Source organism: Stenella coeruleoalba, assembly GCF_951394435.1.
Source record: "Stenella coeruleoalba genome assembly, chromosome: 19".
NCBI classification, from domain to species: Eukaryota; Metazoa; Chordata; class Mammalia; order Artiodactyla; family Delphinidae; genus Stenella; species Stenella coeruleoalba.
Genome location: NC_137165.1, coordinates 40,050,188 through 40,073,405, shown reverse-complemented (window position 1 = coordinate 40,073,405; position 23,218 = coordinate 40,050,188). Strand labels below are relative to the sequence as shown.

Below are 23,218 nucleotides of genomic sequence, written 5' to 3'. Positions count from 1 at the left end.
CTTGGAATATGCCCCATCGTTGTTTGAATATATCCTCGTGTTTTTTTTTTGTTTGTTTTTGTTTTGTTTTTTGTGGTATGTGGGCCTCTCACTGTTGTGGCCTCTCCCGTTGCGGAGCACAGGCTCCGGACATGCAGGCTCAGCGGCCATGGCTCACGGGCCCAGCCGCTCCACTATCCTTGTTTTTTGACACAAGATATTCTAGGACCTTCTTGTACTTTTCCTGACCCAGTCCTGGAATCAGACATTTTTGCAAGGAGCTCAGGGATGTTTTTTAGTGGAGAATGGTATTTAGAAGCTAAGATCTCTACCCTAGCTATGCTTATTGCTACTGGAGCATCATTGCTCGTAGATCTTCTCATCAGGTAGAGCTAAATACATGTTTGGGGGTGGGTGGTACGTAAACATATCTTTATGCAATTTTATGTCTGTCTGTATCTATATATAGGTGGATAGATAGATTAAAAATGACAATACTCTTACATAACTAGTTTATACTAACACCCCCAATCCCAGTCTAATACCATAGGGCTCATTTTAGCTCTCATCCTTTCCATATTTATAACTGTCTTCTCTAAGGGAGAAATATGACTCTATCCACAATATGTTTACTTATTTACTCAATCTTAGAATGCACATGAAATAATTAACCCATAACGTTGTGAAAAAAACCTAATTAGAGTTCATTCATTATTTATAGTTTTTTGGTGTGACTTTTGTTTGTTTTGGTCTTTTGCCTGGTGATATACAGAAGATACTGAGTTCAAAATTTACATTGGAAAAAAAAAGTTACATTCTCTTTTTTTACATTATTCATTTAAAATATAGTTCAGGGCTTCCCTGGTGGCTCAGTGGTTTGAGAGTCTGCCTGCCGATGCAGGGGACACGGGGTCGTGCCTGGGTCCGGGAAGATCCCACGTGCCGCGGAGCGGTTGGGCCCGTGAGCCATGGCCGCTGAGCCTGCGCGTCCGGAGCCTGTGCTCCGCAAGGGGAGAGGCCACAACAGTGAGAGGCCCACGTACCAAAAATAAATAAATAAATAAAATTAAAATAAAATAAAATATAGTTCATTTTATTCATCTCTGTTTGTATTCAGTTTGGGGTTTTCCTTTCCATCCTTATTCAATGGATTTATTTGTTTGTTTTTAGCAGATAGGTAACTTGGCAGTTACCAACCTACAAACTTTGTGTCCCCTGTGGTGGTTGGCCCCTGAAATGTAAGTTCAGTTCTTCTAACTTTAGCAGCTTGGAGTCTGCCCCACACACGTAGTATTCAGAGGTCACTCAGAGGTTTGGACAGGATTTGTGTTCTCCTCACCTCACTCTGGCTCTCTCCCTTCTCTCCTCACTTCCCATTGCCTGTGGTTGCTCCAAACTTTGTTCTCTGGTTCTCCTTCACAGATTTCTATCCAAGTTCTAAGGGCCCCAAGTATAACCTGCCCTCAGGATAAAACCCATGAAAAAACAAAACAAAACAACTGGAAAGTCGCTTGTTCTTCCCTTTTCCTCTTTAGTAGCTACCTGCATTTGTTCACTCTCCATTGCCTTCAGATGGTTGTTTTGTTTTTTTAAATTAATTAATTTATGGCTGCATTTGGTCTTCATTGCTATGCACGGGCTTTTCTCTAGTTGAGGCAAGTGGGGGCTACTCTTCGTCGTGGTGCGCGGGCTTCTCATTGTGGTGACTTCTCTTGCTGTGGAGCATGGGCTGTAGGCGCACGGGCTTCAGTAGTTGTAGCATGTGGGCTCAGTAGCCATGGCTCGTGGGCTCTAGAGCACAGGCTTAGTTACTCCGCGGCATGTGGGATATTCCTGGACCAGGGCTCGAATCCATGTCTCCTGCATTGGCAGGCAGATTCTTAACCACTGCGCCACCAGGGAAGCCCCAGATGGTTGTTTTTATATTTTGTTCAGAGTTTGAAGATAGAAGATTAGAACAGTGAAAATTTACTCAGCTGTGACCAGAAATAGAACCGATTTTGTTTATTTCTGACTATATAAAACAGACATGGTTTCAGAAGTCAGATCTGTACAACAGGAGATATGTTCCTCCACCCCCACCTTTCTACCCCATCCCCATCCTCCATTTTGAATCATTTAACAAGAGTTCTGACGGAAGAACGATTCTTTTTTTAAGTATTTATTTATTTTATTTTGGCTATGCTGGGTCTTAGTTGCGGCATGTGGGACCTTTAGTTGTGGCATGCAGACTCTTCAGTTGTAGCATGCATGTGGGATCTAGTTCCCTGACCAGGGATCAAACCCAGGCCCCCTGCACTGGGAGTGTGGAGTCTTACCCACACCACCAGGGAAGTACCTGAAGAATGATTCTTGACCTTCACTTCTCTTGAGTATTAGATTTCAAACTGAGGCAGATGCCATCTTTGACATCCATTTTTTTTGTCAGTGGTTATGGATTAACTAAAAGATTGATCTTCACCTAGAGATGTGAATTTGTAAATTAATGATAAAACTTTGCTGCCATGCACTATTGTCATCCCTCTAGCCTGGTATATTTCAGTCTGTGATCAGGTGGTTAAAAACATGAAGGTGTACTTGTTTTGCAGTTTGCTTTAAAAATATCTGAATTGTTGACCTCAAAATTCACATCTTTTATAAATGTTTTTGAGAGTGATAAATTAGTAACCTTTATAATGTTAGTAAGAATCACCTGGAGAGTGGTTTTAAAAAAATATTCTGCAGATATCTGGGCTCCACACTCAGAAATTCTGAATCCGTAGGTTTGGGCTAGGAACCAGGAATTTATATTTCTATTAAACACTCTAGGTATTGGGTGGGCCAAAAAGTGCCTTTGGCTTTTTAAGTAAAAATAAAAGACACATTTTTCATTTTTACCAAGAACTTTATTGAACAGCGTATTCACCCTTTTGTTCCACTACCTTCTGCCATTTTTCAGGCAACTTCATAATTCCATCTTTCCAAAACTTTTTATCTTTTTGAGCAAAGAACTGTTCCGGTTGCCTTTTACAGTCTTCCATGGAATTGAAATTTTTTCCATTAAGAGAATTTTGTAAAGACGGAAATAAACGGAAATTCGAAGGTGCAATGCCTGGTGAATGCGCCGGATGAATCAGAACTTCCCAGCCAAGCTGTAACAGTTTTTGCCTGGTCATCAAAGAAACATGCGGTCTTGGCGTTATTCTGATAGAAGATTTTGCGTTTTCTTTTGACTAATTCTGGATGCTTTTTGTCGAGTGCTGCTTTCAGTTGGTCTAACTGGGAGCAGTACTTGTTGGAATTTATTGTTTGGTTTTCTGGAAGGAGGTCATGATAGAGGACTCCCTTCCAATCCCACCATATGCACAACATCACCTTCTTTGGATGAAGACCGGTCTTTGGTGTGGTTGGTGGTGGTTCATTTCACTTGCCCCGTATCTCCCCTGCTCCACATTGTTGTACAGTATCCACTTTTCATCACCAATCACAATTTGTTTTAAAAATGGAACGTTTACGGGGCTTCCCTGGTGGCACAGTGGTTGAGAGTCCGCCTGCCGATGCAGGGGACACGGGTTCGTGCCCCGGTCCGGGAAGATCCCACATGCCGCGGAGCGGCTGGGCCCGTGAGCCATGGCCTCTGAGCCTGCGCGTACAGAGCCTGTGCTCCGCAACAGGAGAGGCCACGACAGTGAGAGGCCCGAGTACCGCAAAAAAAAAAAAAGAAAGAAAAAGAAAAATGGAACGTTTTCATTATGTTTCAGTAGAGAATCGCTTGTGGAAATATGGTCAGGAAGGGTTTTTTCGCTTAATTTATGTGGAACCCAAACATCAAAGCGATTCACATAACTGAGCTGGTGCAAATGATTTTCAGCACTTGATTTGGATATTTTGAGTATGTCGGCCATCTCCTGCGTGGTATAACATTGACTGTTCTGTTATTGTTTCGATTTGATCGCTGTCAACTTTAACTGGTCTCCCTAACCATGGAGTATCGTCCAGCGAGAAATCTCCAGCACGAAACTTCGTAAGCACTTTTGACATGTTCGATCAGTCACAGCACCTTTCCATTCGCTGCACAAATCTTTCTTTGCGTTTCAGTTGCGTTTTTACCTTTCTTGAAATAATAAAGCATAATATGCCAAAAATGTTGGGTTTTTTCTTCCATCTTCAATATTAAAATGGCTACACAAAAATTCACCAATTTTGATGCCTTTTTTTTTTTTTTTTTGGCGGTACACGGGCCTCTCACTGTTGTGGCCTCTCCCGTTGCAAAGCACAGGCTCCGGACGCGCAGGCTCAGCGGCCATGGCTCACGGGCCCCGCCGCTCCGCAGCATGTGAGATCCTGGACCTGGGCACGAACCCGTGTCCCCTGCATCGGCAGGCGGACTCTCAACCACTGCGCCACCAGGGAAGCCCGATAAGTCTTTTTTTAAACACACACTGATATGACAGCTGTCACATACAGTCTAACAAAATTCTTTCAAATGAAGTTAAAGACACCTAAGTGCTACTAGAGTCACCTTACGGAAAAAAATGAACAGACCTCTTGGCCCACTCAATACATTGGTGCAAGTGATCCATGAACCGCACTTTAGTAAACAGTAAATCAAAAGAATACGAACTAAACCTTGGGAAATGCCTTCATTTGAAAACAGAAGTATAGTAAGTGGCAATTACAAGATGGTATCTGAGAAGCCAGAAGAGGAGGTTCTTAATAAGGGAATGGTCAATATGTTTGGAGGGATAAGGCTTATTGAAGACTGATAACAGCCTTTGGATAGCACAAGAAAACCATTAGTGTTCTTCAAGGTACAACTGCAATTGAGTAGTAAAGATAGAAATTAGATTGTAAAGTGAGAAAAAAGGAGTGATGACAAAAAACCCTTTTCTCTTTGACTGTCTCCACCCATATTGACCCCATTGTTTTTTTACTTTCAGCAGCACTTATATTTTCAGGTCACACATTATATCGGTTAATCATAAGCTGCCCTGTGTCTACATGTTTCTTTTTACAAAGGCTATATGCTTCTGGAAGGCAAATACGTTGTTTTATATTGTTGAATTTCCTCTCTGCCTAATAGAGTGCTGGATATAACTAAGAACTCTGTGAACACTTAATGACTTAACCTTTTTTCTTGTGTGACTGTGAATTAACAAGATTAACTTTTTTTGTTTGTTTTGCTATCCAAGAACATTGTGTGTTATTAATTATTTTTGTCTTGATTCATGTCCTTAATGATACAGTTTCTTAATAAATTTCATTCTGTTTCTATTATTGCTAGTTGTAGGGAAAGCTATCAATTTTTCATCTTTTAGCCACATCTTTAATATTAATTCTAGTAATTTTTAGTTGTTTCTTAGATTTTCTATATATTTGTCTCCTGCCCAAAAAAAAAAAACTCTTCCAATTATTTATAGTAATTTTTTCATCATTGCTTTAGCCACAACCTCCAAAATAAATGTTGAATGAAGGTGATGCTATCAGTCATTCTTGTCTTGTTCCTAACCTTACCTAGTTTTCAAAATCCATTCCTTGTTAGACTCTAGGTGTTTCCCCAGTTATCTGCTATCATTGCACAGCTATAATGATCTTTCTTCTTTTGAGTATTTGAAACCATCCTTTATGATTTCATTAGGATAGAATCCTAGACGTGGATTATTAAGGTGAAGAGTATTTTCCTTGACAGTCTCAAATTTACAGAAAAGTTGCACTATGGTACAAAAAACTTTTCTTCCTGAGCCATTAGAGTAAATTGCAAACCTGATACCCCATGAGTAGGTCCTTAATATTTTATTTTGTATTTTCCAATCCAGCACCATATAAGTCTAATTTCCTCCCTTTCCATATTTGAATTCCCTTCTGTGACAAACCTGTCATTATCCTTAATGTATTTTGTTATTTACTCAGACTTCCTGATTGTAACCAATCTCCGACTGCGGCTGCTCCCTTTCACAAGGATTCCATCTTCACCCCACTGGGTTCACACAACTCGTGCCAGACCACTCCCCTCCTCTTGCACGGACACCCTTCTACTCTGCTTGGGTTCCAAAACCCATGGTGGATTTCTGCTCCATGTGGTTGCCCTCTTCATATGGCCCAGGCACTGACACATTATGGTAGGTCACCCCAGTGTATGGATGCCCTCACTTCTTTTGGGCTTCAACTCGTCATGTGAATCACCTACACGGACATCCTTCTCAGCCCCCTCAACCTGTGACACCCCACACCAGGCTTCCCCTTCACCCTGCTTGTCCAATATCTCAGTAGGTCACCCTCTTTGTGGATGCTGTCCTTCCTCATATAACTCAGCATTCTACTCCTATACTCAAATATATTCACACAAAAACTTACACGTGTGAAAGTTCATAGCAGTTCATAGTAACCAAAAAGTGGAAACCATCCAAATGTCCATCAACTGAAGAATGGATAAACAAAGTATGCTATATCTATATAATGGAATATTATTCAGCCATAAAAAGGAATGAAGTACAGATGTGTGCTACAGCATAAATGTATGATTAAAAACACAGCAAGTGAAAGAAGCCAGACACAAAGGCCACATACTGTATTAGCCTATTTATATTAAATGTCCAGAATAGATAAATCCATGGAGATAGGGGTTGTCAGGGGCTGCAGTAAAGGGGCAATGGGGAGTGACTGCTAATGTGTACAAGGTTTCTTTTAGGGGCGATGAGAATGTTCTGAAATTAGATGGTAGTGATGACTGCACACCATTGTGGACACACTAAAACTCACTGGATTGTGTGCATTAAAATGGTAAATTTTATGGTTTGTGAATTTCCTCATGTGTATATAACTTGTATATAAACTTAATTTATAGTAAGTAATATAATTTATAATAAATGTGTAATAATAAATATAGTTGTGGTAAAATATACAATTACATAATACATTTTTACTTATATAAAATTTGAAACAAAAAATTCTGCCCTTTATTGGGAGAAAGTGATGGCCTGAACCTCATGATAGTGATAGGCTAGAGAGAAAATAGACTCAATCAAGAGATTTTTAAGAGTTAACGTTTGGCGACATATTTGCTGGTTGATTTGACGCATTGTCAGTGGGGGTATGTATTGGAAGGGAGTGAAAGATGATGCGCAAGTTTTTTTCCTTCTACTAAGTAGATAGTGGGAATACTCACTAAGATAAAGAAAGTAGGCGGAGAAACAGGACTAATGGGAGGAAAACAATGAAAATAGTTCAGTTTTGATAATTGAAAATATCAAAGTAGAGCTGTCAAAAGGCAGATGTATATACAAGTCTAAAGCTTAGCAGCATGATTTAGAAGTCATCAACATATGTATAGTAACTAAAGCCATGAGACACTGTATTATATTTAGCTCTTTTGGATTTACCAGTACCCGTGGGAAATAAGGAAACCAGAAGGAAACACAAGGCCTCTCAGACACTGAAATAAAGAGCTTTGGGGCCAAAACATCATATATAGCCTAGTGGTTGTCCTGTAGATGGGCAGCCTTTGGGTCGGGTGTCCAACCAGGTTCAGCCAGATACCAGCTTGGCATCATCACCTGGTAGTTGATGTGGAACTCTTTAGAAAAGAGCTGTACATGGTAGATGTTGAGGTTTGGCCATACGTCCAGACAATTGTACTCTTACATATTCTCTCTTGGCTTAAATATTTTATATTAAGGTGATTGATGTCTTATGAGTTAGCAATATTTCATGTGTATCTTAATCTAATATATGTAAATCAGTATGTCAGCTATAACTGAAACCTATTTGATTTTTATTTACTTTATTTAATTTGTCTCCAGAGCATCTGGGGTAGCTTAGATCAGGAGCAAATATAATAAATACAAATAAATAATCAGAATCATGAGAAATGTAAAGAAAAGTAGAAAACCATAGCCAGAAAGTAAACAGATGCACCCTTGTACGAGCCTACGTAGTTGCTATAGATGGATCTCAAATTTAGCTTTAAACTCCTTGATAGCATAAATGAAATGTCATTCTTAACAGAAAAGAAGAAAAATACATATTATTCCATAAAAACAGAGTGCTTCCTAGCACTGGTTTCTAAGAGAAATTTCTCAAATGGGAGTTTACTTAGATTTGGTAGTTAAAATTCCATGGCTAAATCAGTCACAGATTTCATATGGTCACATCTTGTACATGGGATTACCAGATATGGATAGATTAGGTTTGCATAATTTCTGCTGAATATAACCTTGGTTAAAATAATAGTTAAGGACTTCCCTGGTGGCACAGTGGTTAAGAATCCGCCTGCCAACGCAGGGGACAGGGGTGGGAGCCCTGGTCCAGGAAGACCCCACGTGCTGTGGAGCAACTAAACCTGTGTGCCACAACTACTGAGCCTGCGCTCTAGAGGCCACGAGCCACAACTGCTGAGCCCACGTGCCACAACTACTGAAGCCTGTGCTCCTAGAGCCCATGCTCCGCAACAAGAGAAGCCACCAATGAGAAGCCCGTGCACCGCAACGAAGAGTAGCCCTGCCTCGCCGCAACTAGAGAGAGCCTGCACCCAGCAACGAAGACCCAACACAGCCAAAAATAAAATGAAATAAATAAATTAAAATTAAAAAAAATAATAACAGTTAACTGTAAGTAACTGGATAACAAGACCAATTGTCTGATGTGTCTCCTCTTCGTATTTTCTTATTTGAAATAAGGTCATTTCAAAAGTGAGTAGGAGACGTAGTTTTCTCTCCTTTATGGCCAGGGTTGTGCATCTGGTTTATTTAAGAGTGATTTTGCATTGATGTTCAAGTTTAAAAGGAATGGGGGACCAAAGCACAGTAGGAGGTTGAAGATTATCTGATGTAGCAGATTATGTGTACCAGCTTTGATTCAGTTAGTAATATGGAAGATGTTATCTTTGTGTTCACATTAATAACTAAGCAAGTACAGAGAACTTTTATAACTTAATATATAACAACTCATTCTTGTCTAAAGAGTCAAACTCAAATAAGTCCATTATAGCTACAGGTAGCATACGTTGCTTTTGGCAGAATTCTTCACAAGATCATGGTTAATTACAATGTCATAATTATACCTGAAGTCCTCTTATCAGTTGTCTTAAATGGCATCATGCTCTTATTCAACCTGTGTTTTTCACTCATCCATATGTCAGGAGCATTTTCAAGAATGCCAATGATGAGAAACACATTTTCCCTTTCCTAGAATGTAAATTATATTCCACAGGATTCTTTTTTTTTTTTTTTCCACGTGGCATATCTGCATTTTTGCTTCTTTGGAGGCAGAGACTTTACTCATGTTCCATTTCCCTCCCATAGTAGTAGACCACCCATTTTTAGTTGAGTGTCCAGCCACTACAACTAAGATGATACATCCCAGTAAAACAGGAGCGTAGCAAACCTACATCTGTAGTCTGCTAATGAAGACACTAGCATATCGTTGTTGGTTTTTTTTTGCGGTACGCGGGCCTCTCTCTGTTGTGGCCTCCCCCATTGCGGAGCACAGGCTCCGGACGCGCAGGCTCAGCGGTCATGGCTCACGGGCCCAACCGCTCCGCAGCATGTGGGATCTTCCCGGACCGGGGCACGAACCCGTGTCCCCTGCATAAGCCGGCGGACTCTCAACCACTGCGCCACCAGGGAAGCCCTAGCGTATAGTTTTAATGAACAAGTCCTGCAAACTGATGGTCTCATGAGGAATAGGTTTGCAACTTTGAAAATATAGTATAGTTTCTGTCAGACAGTAGACAAGTATCAGAATTCTACATTCGGAGCAGGCTTTAACACTCATGTGGCCAAAGATCTGCATCCAGTGCCTTAAAATTTTTTTTAACAAATAAAATATAAATCACTCATGAGCCCAGCACTTTTTAAAAAAAATGAAAAATCGTAAACAAATGGCTTCCTTGTTCCTGCTTTCTCAACACCCCCCCCACAAAAAGCCTCTTTTCCCCACAAAGCTAACATATATCCTCTTATATTTAGATATATAATATGCACAATGCTTACATGCATGTGTTCATGTGTACCTATTATATTTTTCAAAAATGAAAACATATAATAACTGTTCTACAACTTGTTTTTGTTTCTGTCATTTAATAATCATTGACATCTTTTTAGGTCCGTTCATGTAGCTCTGTCTCATTCTTTTAAATGGCTGCAAAGTGCAAATTTTTTTTTGTACCATAATATATTTAAGCATTTTTTAATTGATGTATGTTAAGGTCATTTTCGAACTTTTTGATATTTCAAATAATGCTGCCATAAACATTCTGATAACTACCTTTACTCATACTTTTGCTTCTACAGGATGTAGTGTCTGTGTTTTTTATTTTATTTATTTTTGAATTTTATTTTATTTTTGGCTGTGTTGGGTCTTCGTTGCTGTGCGCGGGCTTTCTCGAGTTGCGGCTAGCAGGGGCTACTATTCGTTGCAGTGCGCGGGCTTCTTATCGTGGTGGCTTCCCTATTGCGGAGCACGGGCTCTAGGCACGTGGACTTCAGTAGTTGTATCGTGCGGGTTCGGTAGTTGTGGCTCGCGGGCTCTAGAGCGCAGGCTCAGTAGTTGTGGTGCACGGGCTTAGTTGCTCCGCGGCACGTGGGATCTTCCCAAACCAGGGCTCGAACCTGTGTCCCCTGCATTGGCAGGCGGATTCTTTCTTTCTTTCTTTACTTATTTACCTATTTATTTATTTATGGCTGTGTTGGATCTTCGTTTCTGTGCGAGGGCTTTCTCTAGTTGCAGCGAGCGGGGGCCACTCTTCATCGTGGTGCGTGGGCCTCTCACTGTCGCGGCCTCTCTTGTTGCGGAGCACAGGCTCCAGACGCGCAGGCTCAGTAGTTGTGGCTCACGGGCCCAGTTGCTCCGCGGCATAGGGGATCTTCCCAGACCAGGGCTCGAACCCATGTCGCCTGCATTGGCCGGCAGATTCTCAACCACTGCGCCGCCAGGGAAGCCCTGGCAGGCGGATTCTTAACCTCTGCACCCCCAGCGAAGCCCTGTGTTTTTTATTTTAATGGGTACTATTGAACTACTCTCCAAAAGAGTCGTACCCATAGATATCCCCATGATATGAATGGAGTTACTGATTTTGTTATACCTTCTCCAGGATCATGCTATGCTTTTTAAATTTATTTAATAAACAGAACTATATTAAGAGGTATTGCTCAAGAAGGTTTGGGACTTTTGTCATAAGACTGTCAAGCCAAAGGAAGTTGGGAGTAAATCTTCTTTTGCAGAACCATACCATGGGTAACCATATCCCCAAATCTACTCTCGGTATTTACTTTAGCAGCCAGCTCCATGTTCTCCAAGAATCTAGTATTAAGGGTTTGGTTTTTTTTTTCTTTCTTTCTTTCTTTCTTTATACAGCAATAGATTTATTTATAACCAGACCCCATCTTCTTCCACATAATGTCTCAGAGACCTGGCCAAAGTCTTTTTGTGTGAGTGGGGAAGGTGAGGCCCACTTTGCCTCAAAGCTAGGCCGGTTTTTCAACAATCTATTGATAAGAGAAGGAGGAGGACTTTTATTGAAGCAGTCAAGCAGGATCCTTCAACAATAACAGACCTTTCATTCTGCGTCAGTTTTCTTATCTCTTTGATCATAACCATTCTGGTTATGGATAATAGGTGTCCTCAAGAAGGAATTATGTAAAGGGTTAAAGTGTAAGGTACCAAGCCTGAAGATGATGAAAAGCAGGAACGTTCTAAGTATAATGTTTTATTGTTCTGGCCTATCATATAGAAATGTCACTGTCGTTTCCCCTTGATTTATCCTACAAATACATACTTATAGTGATGTTTTTTATTTAAGTTAATGTTACCATATTTAGAAGAATAAATGGTCACTGTGAACCTCCTCCTGTCTATCCTCCATCCCCACCCCCACCCCCCCAATCACTGTAACTAAAACTCTGGCAGCTTATCCCGTCAATCCTTATATTTGGGTTTCTAAAGGTAATTGTCTCTATTGTCAAGTACGTAGAATAAATAGAAGTCAGAAGCTACTAAATAATAGCAGACATTTAGACAGACTGCTTGTGGAGTGGTAGAAGGGATTTAAGCACAGAGGCTTATCACATACCAGGGAGCCAAATCAGGAGTGGAGAGTCCAAGCTCTTATTGCTTGATAGAGGAGCACAGCGACTGTATTTGTCTTCTCTCTCTCTTTTTAATGTATCATAATGTCAAATCCAGGTGAAAAGCCAACTTATGGGAATTTTGACATTAAGTACCCCAGGCAGTACATTCTAAGAATGAAATTATGATTGTTGGGGCATGTGCTTCAGAGAGTCTCCTAGGTCTGCATTTGATCTATAGCCTGAGGTTTCATGTCCATCTTTATTTTGTAAAGAATCTATCTGTTGAAAGTTTACTAAAGTCTAACTAGGATCGTTATCTAAAATTTCTCTCCTGTGCCCCCGCCATGTGTAATATTATATTTATACAGATTGCTCAGGGATTAGTGGTAATTTGGCAGAAGCAGGATCTTTAGACCATGAAGCTCCACATAAAGGCAGTATATAGTGGATGACAGGAAAAAGCAGCAGCATTTAAGCAGTGTAAGAAGGTTTGTTGCATTAGATAAACTTACTGTTTTAGGAATTGAGGTACCTGGGGGTATATATATTTATTTGGGAATGATTTGTAATCAGTATTTTAAAAGGTGGGAAATTTATTTTATTTATTTATTGAATTTTATTTTATTTTTTTATACAACAGGTTCTTATTAGTCATCAATTTTATACACATCTGTGTATACATGTCAATCCCAATCGCCCAGTTCAGCATACCACCATACCCACCCCCCCCCCCCGTGGTTTTCCCCCCTTGGTGTCCATACGTTTGTTCTCTACATCTGTGTCTCAACTTCTGCCCTGCAAACTGGTTCATCTGTACCATTTTTCTAGGTTCCACATACATGCGTTAATATATAATATTTGTTTTTCTCTTTCTGACTTACTTCACTCTGTATGACAGTCTCTAGATCCATCCACGTCTCAACAAATGACTCAATTTCGTTCCTTTTTATGGCTGAGTAATATTCCATTGTATAGATGTACCACGACTTCTTTATCCATTCGTCTGTCGATGGGCATTTAGGTTGCTTCCATGACCTGGCTATTGTAAATAGTGCTGCAGTGAACATTGGGGTGCATGTGTCTTTTTGAATTATGGTTTTCTCTGGGTATATGCCCAGTAGTGGGATTGCTGGATCATATGTTAATTCTATTTTTAGTTTTTTAAGGAACCTCCATACTGTTCTCCATAGTGGCTGTATCAATTTACATTCCCACCAACAGTGCAAGAGGGTTCCCTTTTCTCCACACCCTCTCCAGCATTTGTTGTTTGTAGATTTTCCGATGATGCCAATTCTAACTGGTGTGAATTGATACATCATTGTAGTTTTGATTTGCAATTCTCTAATAATTAGTGATGTTGAGCAGCTTTTCATGTTCTTCTTGGCCATCTGTATATCTTCTTTGGAGAAATGTCTGTTTAGGTCTTCTGCCTAAATCCATTGTTGGATTGGGTTGTTTGTTTCTTTAATATTGAGCTGGATGAGCTGTTTATATATTTTGGATATTAATCCTTTGTCCGTTGATTCGTTTGCAAATATTTTCTCCCATTCTGAGGGTTGTCTTTTTGTCTTGTTTGTGGTTTCCTTTGCTGTGCAAAAGCTTTGAAGTTTCATTAGGTTTCATTTGTTTATTTTTGTTTTTATTTCCATTACTCTAGGAGGTGGATCAAAAAAGATCTTCCTGTGATTTATGTCAGAGTGTTCTTCCTATGTTTTCCTCTAAGAGTTTTATAGTATCTGGTCTTAAATTTAGGTCTCGAATCCATTTTGAGTTTATTTTTGTGTATGGTGTTAGGGAGTGTTCTAATATCATTCTTTTACAGTTTTCCCATCACCACTTATTGAAGAGACTGTCTTTTCTCCATTGTATATTCTTGCCTCCTTTGTCATAGATTTGTTGACCATAGGTGCATGGGTTTATCTCTGAGCTTTCTATCTTGTTCCATTGATCTATGTTTCTCTTTTTGTGCCAGTACGATATTGTCTTGATTACTGTAGCTTTGTAGTATAGTCTGAAGTCAGGGAGTCTGATTCCTCCAGCTCCGTTTTTTTTCCCTCAAGACTGCTTTGGCTATTCGGGGTCTTTTGTATCTCCATACAAATTTTAAGATTTTTTGTTCTAGGTCTGTAAAAAATGCCATTGGTAATTTGACAGGGATTGCATTGAATCTGTAGATTGCTTTGGGTAGTATAGTCATTTTCACAATATTGATTCTTTCAATACAAGAACATGGTATATCTCTCCATCTGTTGGTATCATCTTCAATTTCTTTCATCAGTGTCTTATAGTCTTCTGCATACAGGTCTTTTGTCTTCATAGGTAGGTTTATTTCTAGGTATTTTATTCTTTTTGTTGCAGTGGTAAATGGGAGTGTTTAATTTCTCTTTCAGATTTTTCATGATTAGTGTATAGGAATGCAGGAGATTTCTGTGCATTAATTTTGTATCCTGCAACTTTACCAAATTCATTGATTACCTCTATTAGTTTTCTGGTGGCATCTTTAGGATGCTCTATGTATAGTATCATGTCATCTGCAAACAGTGACAGTTTTACTTCTTCTTTTCCAATTTGTATTCCTTTTATTTCTTTTTTTCTCTGGTTTCCGTGGCTAGGACTTCCAAAACTATGTTGAATAATAGTGGTGAGAGTGGACATCCTTGTCTTGTTCCTGATCTTAGAGGAAATGCTTTCAGTTTTTCACCATTGAGAATGATGTTTGCTGTGGGTTTGTCATATATGGCCTTTATTATGTTGAGGTAGGTTCCCTCTATGGCCACTTTCTGGAGAGTTTTTATCATAAATGGGTGTTGAGTTTTGTCAAAAGCTTTTTCTGCATCTATTGAGATGATCATATGGTTTTTATTCTTCAGTTTGTTAATATGGTGTATCACATTGATTGATTTGCATATATTGAAGAATCCTTGCATTCCTGGGATAAATCCCACTTGGTCATGGTGTATGATCCTTTTAATGTGTTGCTGGATTCTGTTTGCTAGTATTTTGAGGATTTTTTTATCTATATTGATCAGTGATATTGGTCTGTAATTTTCTTTTTTTGTAGTACCTTTGTCTCGTTTTGGTATCAGGGTGATGATGGCCTCAGAGAATGAGTTTGGGAGTGTTCCTTCCTCTGCAACTTTTTTTTTTTTTTTGCGGTACACGGGCCTCTCACTGTTGTGGCCTCTCCCGTTGCGGAGCACAGGCTCCGGACGCGTAGGCTCAGCAGCCATGGCTCACGGGCCCAGCTGCTTTGCGACATGTGGGATCTTCCCGGACTGGGGCACGAACCCGGGTCCCCTACATCGGCAGGCGGACTCTCAACCACTGTGCCACCAGGGAAGCCCCTTCCTCTGCAATTTTTTGGAAGAGTTTGAGAAGGATGGGTGTTAGCTCTTCTCTAAATGTTTGATAAAATTCACCTGTGAAGCCATCTCGTCCTGGACTTTCTGCTTGTTAGAAGATTTTTAATCACAGTTTCAATTTCATTACTTGTGATTGGTCTGTTCATATTTTCTATTTCTTCCTGGTTCAGTCTTGGAAGGTTATATATACCTTTCTAAGAATTTGTCCATTTCTTCCAGGTTGTCCATTTTATTGGCATAGAGTTGCTTGTAGTAGTCTCTTAGGATGCTTTGTATTTCTTCAGTGTCTGTTATAACTTCTCCTTTTTCATTTCTAATTTTATTGATTTGAGTCCTCTCCCTCTTGATGAGTCTGGCTAATGGTTTATCAATTTTGTTTATCTTCTCAAAGAACCAGCTTTTAGTTTTATTGATCTTTGCTATTGTTTCCTTTGTTTGTATTTCATTTATTTCTGCTCTGATCTTTGATTTCTTTCCTTCTGCTAACTTTGGGTCCTGTTTGTTCTTCTTTCTCTAGTTCCTTTAGGTGTAAGGTTAGATTGTGTATTTGAGATTTTTCTTGTTTCTTGAGGTAGGCTTGTATAGCTATAAACTTCCCTCTTAGAACTGCTTTTGCTGCATCTCATAGGTTTTGGATCGTCGTGTTTTCGTTGTCATTTGTCTCTAGGTATTTTTTGATTTCCTCTTTGATTTCTTCAGTGATTTCTTGGTTATTTAGTAATGTATTGTTTAGCCTCCATGTGTTTGTGTTGTTTACATTTTTTTCCCTGTAATTCATTTCTAATCTCATAGCATTGTGGTCAGAAAAGATGCTTGATATGATTTCAGTTTTCTTAAATTTACTGAGGCTTGATTTGTGACCCAAGATGTGATCTATCCTGGAGAATGTTCCGTGCGCACTTGAGAAGAAAGTGTAATCTGCTGTTTTTGGATGGAATGTCCTATAAATATCAGTTAAATCTATCTGATCTATTGTGTCATTTAAAGCTTGTGTTTCCTTATGTATTTTCATTTTGGATGATCTGTCCATTGGTGTAAGTGAGGTGTTAAAGTCCCCCACTATTATTGTGTTACTTTCGATTTCCTCTTTTATAGCTGTTAGCAGTTGCCTTATGTATTGAGGTGCTCCTATGTTGGGTGCATATATTTTTATAATTGTTATATCTTCTTCTTGGATTGATCCCTTGATCATTAGGTAGTGTCCTTCCTTGTCTCTTGTAACATTCTTTATTTTAAAGTCTATTTTATTTGATATGAATATAGCTACTCCAGCTTTCTTTTGATTTCCATTTGCATGGAATATCTTTTTCCATCCCCTCACTTTTTCTGTATGTGTCCCTAGGTCTGAAGTGGGTCTTTTGTAGACAGCATATATATGGGTCTTGTTTTTGTATCCATTCAGCAAACCTGTGTCTTTCGGTTGGAGCATTTAATCCATTCACGTTTAAGGTAATTATCGATATGTATGTTCCTATGACCATTTTCTTAATTGTTTTGGGTTTGTTTTTGTAGGTCCTTTTCTTCTCTTGTGTTTCCCGCTTAGAGAAGTTCCTTTAGCAAATTTGTTGTAGAGCTGGTTTGGTGGTGCTGAATTCTCTTAGCTTTTGCTTGTCTGTAAAGCTTTTGATTTCTCCATCGAACCTGAATGAGATCCTTGCTGGGTAGAGTAATCTTGGTTGTAGGTTCTTCCCTTTCATCAGTTTAAGTATATCTTGCCACTCCCTTCTGGCTTGTAGAGTTTCTGCTGAGAAATCAGCTGTTAACCTTATGGGAGTTCCCTTGTATGTTGTCATTTTTCCCTCGCTGCTTTCAGTAATTTTTCTTTGTCTTTAATTTTTGCCAATTTGATTACTACGTGTCTTGGCGTGTTTCTCCTTGGGTTTATCCTATATGGGACTCGCTGCGCTTCCTGGACTTGGGTGGCTATTTCCTTTCCCATGTTAGGGAAGTTTTTGACTATAATCTCTTCAAATATTTTCTCGGGTCCTTTCTCTCTCTCTTCTCCTTCTGGGACCCCTATAATGTAAATGTTGTTGACGTTTAATGTTGTCCCAGAGGTCTCTTAGGCTGTCTTCATTTCTTTTAATGCTTTTTTCTTTATTCTGTTCCGCAGCAGTGAATTCCACCATTCTGTCTTCCAGGTCACTTATCTGTTCTTCTGCCTCAGTTATTCTGCTATTGATTCCTTCTAGTGTAGTTTTCATATCAGTTATTGTATTGTTCATCTCTGTTTGTTTGTTCTTTACTTCTTCTAGGTCTTTGTTAAACATTTCTTGCATCTTCTTGATCTTTGCCTCCATTCTTTTTCCGAGGTCCTGGATCATCTTCACTGTCATTTTTCTGAATTCTTTTTCTGGAAGGTTTGCCTATCTCCACTTCATTTAGTTGTTTTTCTGGGGTTTTATCTTGTTCCTTCATCTGGTACATAGCTCCCTGCCTTTTCATCTTGTCTTTCTTTCTGTGAATGTGGTTTTTGTTCCACAGGCTGCAGGATTGTAGTCTTCTTGCTTCTGCTGTCTGCCCTCTGGTGGATGAGGCTATCTAAGAGGCTTGTGCAGGTTCCCTGATGGGAGGGACTGGTGGTGGGTAGAGCTGACTGTTGCTCTGGTGGGCAGAGCTCAGTAAAGCTTTAATCCACTTGACTGTTGATGGGTGGGGCTGGGTTCCCTCCCTGTTGCTTGTTTGGCCTGAGGCAACCCAACACTGGAGCCTACCTGGGCTGTTTGGTGGGGCTAATGGCGGACTCCGGGAGGGCTCACGCCAAGGAGTACTTACCAGAACTTCTGCTGCCAGTGTCCTTGTCCCCACGGTGAGCCACAGCCACCCCCTTGCCTCTGCAGGAGACCCTCCAACACTAGCAGGTAGGTCAGGTTCAGTCTCCCCTGGGGTCACTGCTCCTTCCCCTAGGTCCCAGTGCGCACACTACTTTGTATGTGCCCTCCAAGAGTGGAGTCTCTGTTTCTCCCAGTCCTGTCGAAGTCCTGCAATCAATTCCCACTAGCCTTCAAAGTCTGATTCTCTAGGAATTCCTCCTCCCGTTGCCGGACCCCGAGGTTGGGAAGCCTGACGTGGGGCTCAGAACCTTCAGTCCAGTGGGTGGATTTCTGTGGTATAAGTGTTCTCCAGTCTGTGAGTCACCCACCCAGCAGTTATGGGATTTGATTTTACTGTGATTGCACCCCTCCTACCGTCTCATTGTAGCTTCTCCTTTGTCTTCGCATATGGGGTATCTTTTTTGGTGAGTTCCAGTGTCTTCCTGTTGATGATTGTCCAGCAGCTAGTTGTGATTCTGGTGTTCTTGCAAGAGGGAGTGAGAGCACGTCCTTCTACTCCACCAACTTGGTTCCTCCTCCGCCATTTGAAATTTATTTTATTAAAGAGAGCCATCAGGGTGGTAGCAAGTCCGCCTCAGGGGAACAAGAAAGTTTCAACGTTTCCGTCTATGGACAGATGTAGAAAATGTGGTATACAGCTTTAAAAAGGAAGGAAATTCTGATACTGCATGCTACAACATGGATGGACCTTGAAGACATTGGTGCTAAATGAAATAAGCCCATCACAAAAGGGCAAATACCGTGATTCCACTCATATGAAGTACCTAGAGTAGCCAAATTCGTAAAGAATGAAAGTAGAGTGATGGTTGCCAGCGGCTGGGGGAGAGGGAAATGGGGAGTCATTGTTTACTGTGTCCAGAGTTTCAGTTTGGGAAGATGAGAAAGTTCTAGAGATGGATGGTGGTGGTGGTGGCACAACAGTGTGAATGTACTTAAATGCTCCTGAACTATACCCTTAAAAGTGGTTAAATGGTAAGTTTAATGTTATGTATATTACCCAAATTTTAAAGAGTTTCAAAAAACTTTATTTACAAAATGCATATAACTTTGTCTGATGTAATTATTAACTCAGTTTATTCCAAGTTCTAAAATGTGATTGACAGCCTCTAATCACTAAATAACAAAGTTTTGCTCTATTAAGCTAACTCAGAGTAATAACGGAAAAGAAAGTGTAGCTTTCATTCGTCTCCAGATTAATGCTTCCTGACCTCCATTTTGTAACACTCCAGCTATCTCAAGGAATATCGTCTTTAAAGTACACGCTATGTTGTACCTTTTGCCACCTGCACAAGAGCTTTACTTGTTATTCAGATCAAAATGATCTTTAAGGGCATTCATGAGTAAGGAGAACTGTAGGCACAAGTAACCCATTCACTTTATTCCCAGGATGCTCTGAGCTGTTTTTACAGGTGGTTTATGGTATAGAGAGTTATCGTCCTTTAGGCAAATTAATTATTTCAAGTAATAACGCTACAAAATAAATATTTAGCCTCTCTAAGACTGAGAAGAATTTTAGGTGGTGTGTCCTGACATTGATGTGTTAACTGAGTTTTATAATTTCCCAAATTGGAATTAAATATATAGAGATTTAACATTTTATAGTTGCTCAGTTTTAGGTTTTACCAATATTTTATCTTTTTTCCTTCATAGCTGTAAAATTCTTTATAAACATAACCATCCCCTAGCCTGTTTCTTTTGATAACCAGAATGTGGAAATTGGTTTTTTACTTTAAAAAGTATCAGAAATATTTTATCATCCCTTGATGTGAATAAATGAACTCGTTATGGTACTTACACGTACATTATCAAGTAAAAGATTACCTTTTCCCCCTACATTTTTATGGGCAGTATTGTAAATTGCCCCAGCTTTTTGTGTTATTGTTTAAAGAACATCTGCCCTTTTGTGCATGTGTTAACATCGCCAATTATTTATAAGGAAAAATCAAGAGAAAGTAATTCATCATATAATAAAGTTTTTCTCCGTCTCTTTTTAGGATATTTTCTTTTCTGGATGTTGTAACCTTGTGTCGCTGTGCTCAGGTCTCCAGGGTAAGAATGGCTGACATGATTACAAGAGCATCCCTTCCTGACATTAATGATAATCAGCTTCTGTAGTAGGCCGACTATTTACTTCAGATGGTAGTTGTATGTTATGTTTCCAAGGTTGTGGTTTCACCCATGGGATACCCAAACCCATGTTAATTCTACAGTGGAATTCTACTATATGTACTATCTCTAACTTTAATTTTTTGAAATTCTTGACTATTTGTGTAATACAAACAGAAGAAACATTTTCAAGGAAAAAGCACTAAACATGCAAATTAAAAGAATAGGCTTTACTCAGAACTGTAATAATATAGTATTTCATTATGTTTCCCTTATTCATTTTATGTACATACATGGAAGGCTCTTGATATCTCCCTATATTTTTTTTCTCAAAAGGTTATAGCTAGAATTTAATTTTTAAGAAATTGTAGAGCAAACCAAATTCCATTCTCAGAGTCAGTTTCTGCATTACTCTTACTTATCCATTTTTGTCAATTGACATTACTATGACAAAACAGTGAGACATAATCTTATTGCTGCCCCTAATATTAAGAATAGAATCTCTGTTGTGGGAAAATTGCTTTATGAATCATTCATAGTCTCTTTTGTAATACAGATATATAATAATTAATAAAATGAATGAGTACGTACAGTTATCATCTTTTTATAAACTGGATAATGGCTTTTTGATGTTTAACAAATACTTATTGAGAACCTACTATGTACCAGGTATAGTCCTAGGTGCTGAGTATGTAATATGGTTATATCACAATACTCAGCATCAGAGTATTGTGTTTACCTCTGTTAAGTGGACCCAGGTTTTCCTTCAAATTTCCATCACCAATTTCCTTCAAAAAAAACCCCCACAAAACTTGCCATAGAAAATCCACCTCATCTTGCTAACTTTAATGTAATTTCTACATCCTAAAAGCCATACTAAATCTGTATCTCAGCTATTTAAGAAACAATCAGGCATATTTTGATGATTTCTATTCATGACAGTTCTGTTCCTGGTACCTGAGTGGTTGCCTTAGTCATGGCTGGTACAAATGAGTGGGGTTTCTTTTTTGTCTCCATATGAAGCTGAGGTCATCATTGAGAAACAAAATTCCCAGACCAGTGTCTTAACCTGTTTGGTTGCAGAGTCTCATCTCAAGAATGTTGATTTGAGTGAGTTTTAATTGTTGTTTTCATGTTCAGGTTCCTCTTCCTTCTTAATGTGTTTTAACTTAAAAGGAAGCAGAATGCCAATTTTCATTACATCTGTACAATTGGAACATCGGTAGTTAGCCTGTTATTCTCTGTACTTGAAGTATTTAGTTAATTTGCTTTAAAAAAAAACAACAACAACAAAAACTCTAGAGAGGAACCTGTCATTCCTAATTTTAGTCTCACTTTAGCATGTGTCCTGCTTGCTGAAGAAAATAGTATAAGGAAATGAGAAGTATCAAATCAGAGATAGAGTTAGCCTAAGAATCTAGTAAACATATGATCTTTAAAGGTTTTATCTCTTGTCTCCCATGGAGCCATTTAAGAAACTGTTGGAAAAATATGAAGCCACAAAAAGAAAAGTAACATCGAAATCCTGAGAAAACCTTAAAGATTTCTATAATAATAACTTTGTTAACCCTCATACCCCTGACATCTTTCTTACTGATTGTGTGATAGTTACCTGGGGCTTATAAGTGTATCTTTAATTTCCATTTTAGAATTTCAGTATCGAATCTGTGTTTTGAATTGTTGTAGTAAGAGATAATATTCTAAGTTTATAACTTAACAGTGTTAAGACTTTTGTTTACACTTTAAATTTAGTAGGGAAAACGTTTAAAGGCTTTCTGATTAAAATACAGAACGATCCGCAAAAGGTTAACTCTTAGTGGAGTCATTTTTCACCTTATCCTGAAAGGTTGAAAATCTTGGAAGCTTTCTTGCCTCCCTTTAGGTAATTAAAGAAATGTATGAGAAGTCTTAAAACTTTCAGTGTTTAAAATTACCACTGAATCAAGTTGAAGGAAAAGATGACCAATTGAAAAACATGCCTGAGTGAGCAAATTGGTAATGAGGAAAGCATTAAGTCTCTGTCATGTATACTGAGAAATGATAGTGTCTTTTGTAAATCCCAGGTCACCATATCACAGTTTTGGGTCCAAACAAGTGATGCTATGAATAGCATATTTTTATTGAACATGGCATATGTATTGAACACACTACATTCAGAGTGCCATCTTCTTTCTTTGGTTTCACACTCACCTCGTTCCTAGTTGAGGGATAGAGTAACAGACTTGCTTTTCATTAGCTGGATTATCTCATTTTGAGATTGGAAACTCAAGTTAGAAAACAGTTTCCGGCTGTGATACTTATCACAACCTGTTCTTTCCCCAGCCCGCTAATGTAAGATCTTTCGTAGCTACTAATTTCTGTACCCACTCATTTATGAGATAATCTACTTGGAGAATAAAGTATGAATCAGAAATAAGACTGACTTTTGGGGAGTTAATGGTGGAGGTGCTAAGAAATTTTTTGGTCAATTTCAATCATTAGTAGGTTGAATTGTGAACTTGAATTTTGCTAGCTTTTCCCCTTCATTTCAGCTTCTGTTCATTCTGTCTCTTCTTCTTCAAAATAGGCCTGGAATGTTCTGGCTCTGGATGGCAGTAACTGGCAGCGAATTGACCTGTTTGATTTCCAGAGGGATATCGAGGTATGACTGCGTGGTGTGTGGCCCCATCTCTCTCGTTAGAATGTAATTGCAGCATATAGGACAGATTAGCCCCAACCACATAAATCTCCTTTCCCAGGAGAGAGAGACTGTTCATTTCAGCGCATCTGAACTTCATGGGAGCTTGCAATTTTCCCAAGAACTGGTTCAGTTTTTGAGAATGAGCAGAATTATTTTACTGAAATAATACTGAGTTATTTAGTTTTAATAGGACTCATTTTTGTTTTTATTTTT

The 23,218-nt window shown here is 39.1% G+C and overlaps 1 protein-coding gene across 2 annotated transcripts in view; it reads left to right on the top strand.

Annotated features, from left to right (window-relative positions):
• FBXL20 (F-box and leucine rich repeat protein 20) overlaps positions 1 to 23,218 on the top strand; it is a 111,546-nt gene that overhangs the window by 55,399 nt on the left and 32,929 nt on the right. For both annotated transcript variants that reach the window (XM_079903797.1, XM_079903796.1), the window contains exons 3-4: positions 20,214 to 20,268; positions 22,892 to 22,966. In XM_079903797.1, coding sequence (XP_079759923.1) covers positions 20,214 to 20,268; positions 22,892 to 22,966 — 130 coding nt within the window. The remainder of the gene's footprint in view (positions 1 to 20,213; positions 20,269 to 22,891; positions 22,967 to 23,218) is intronic.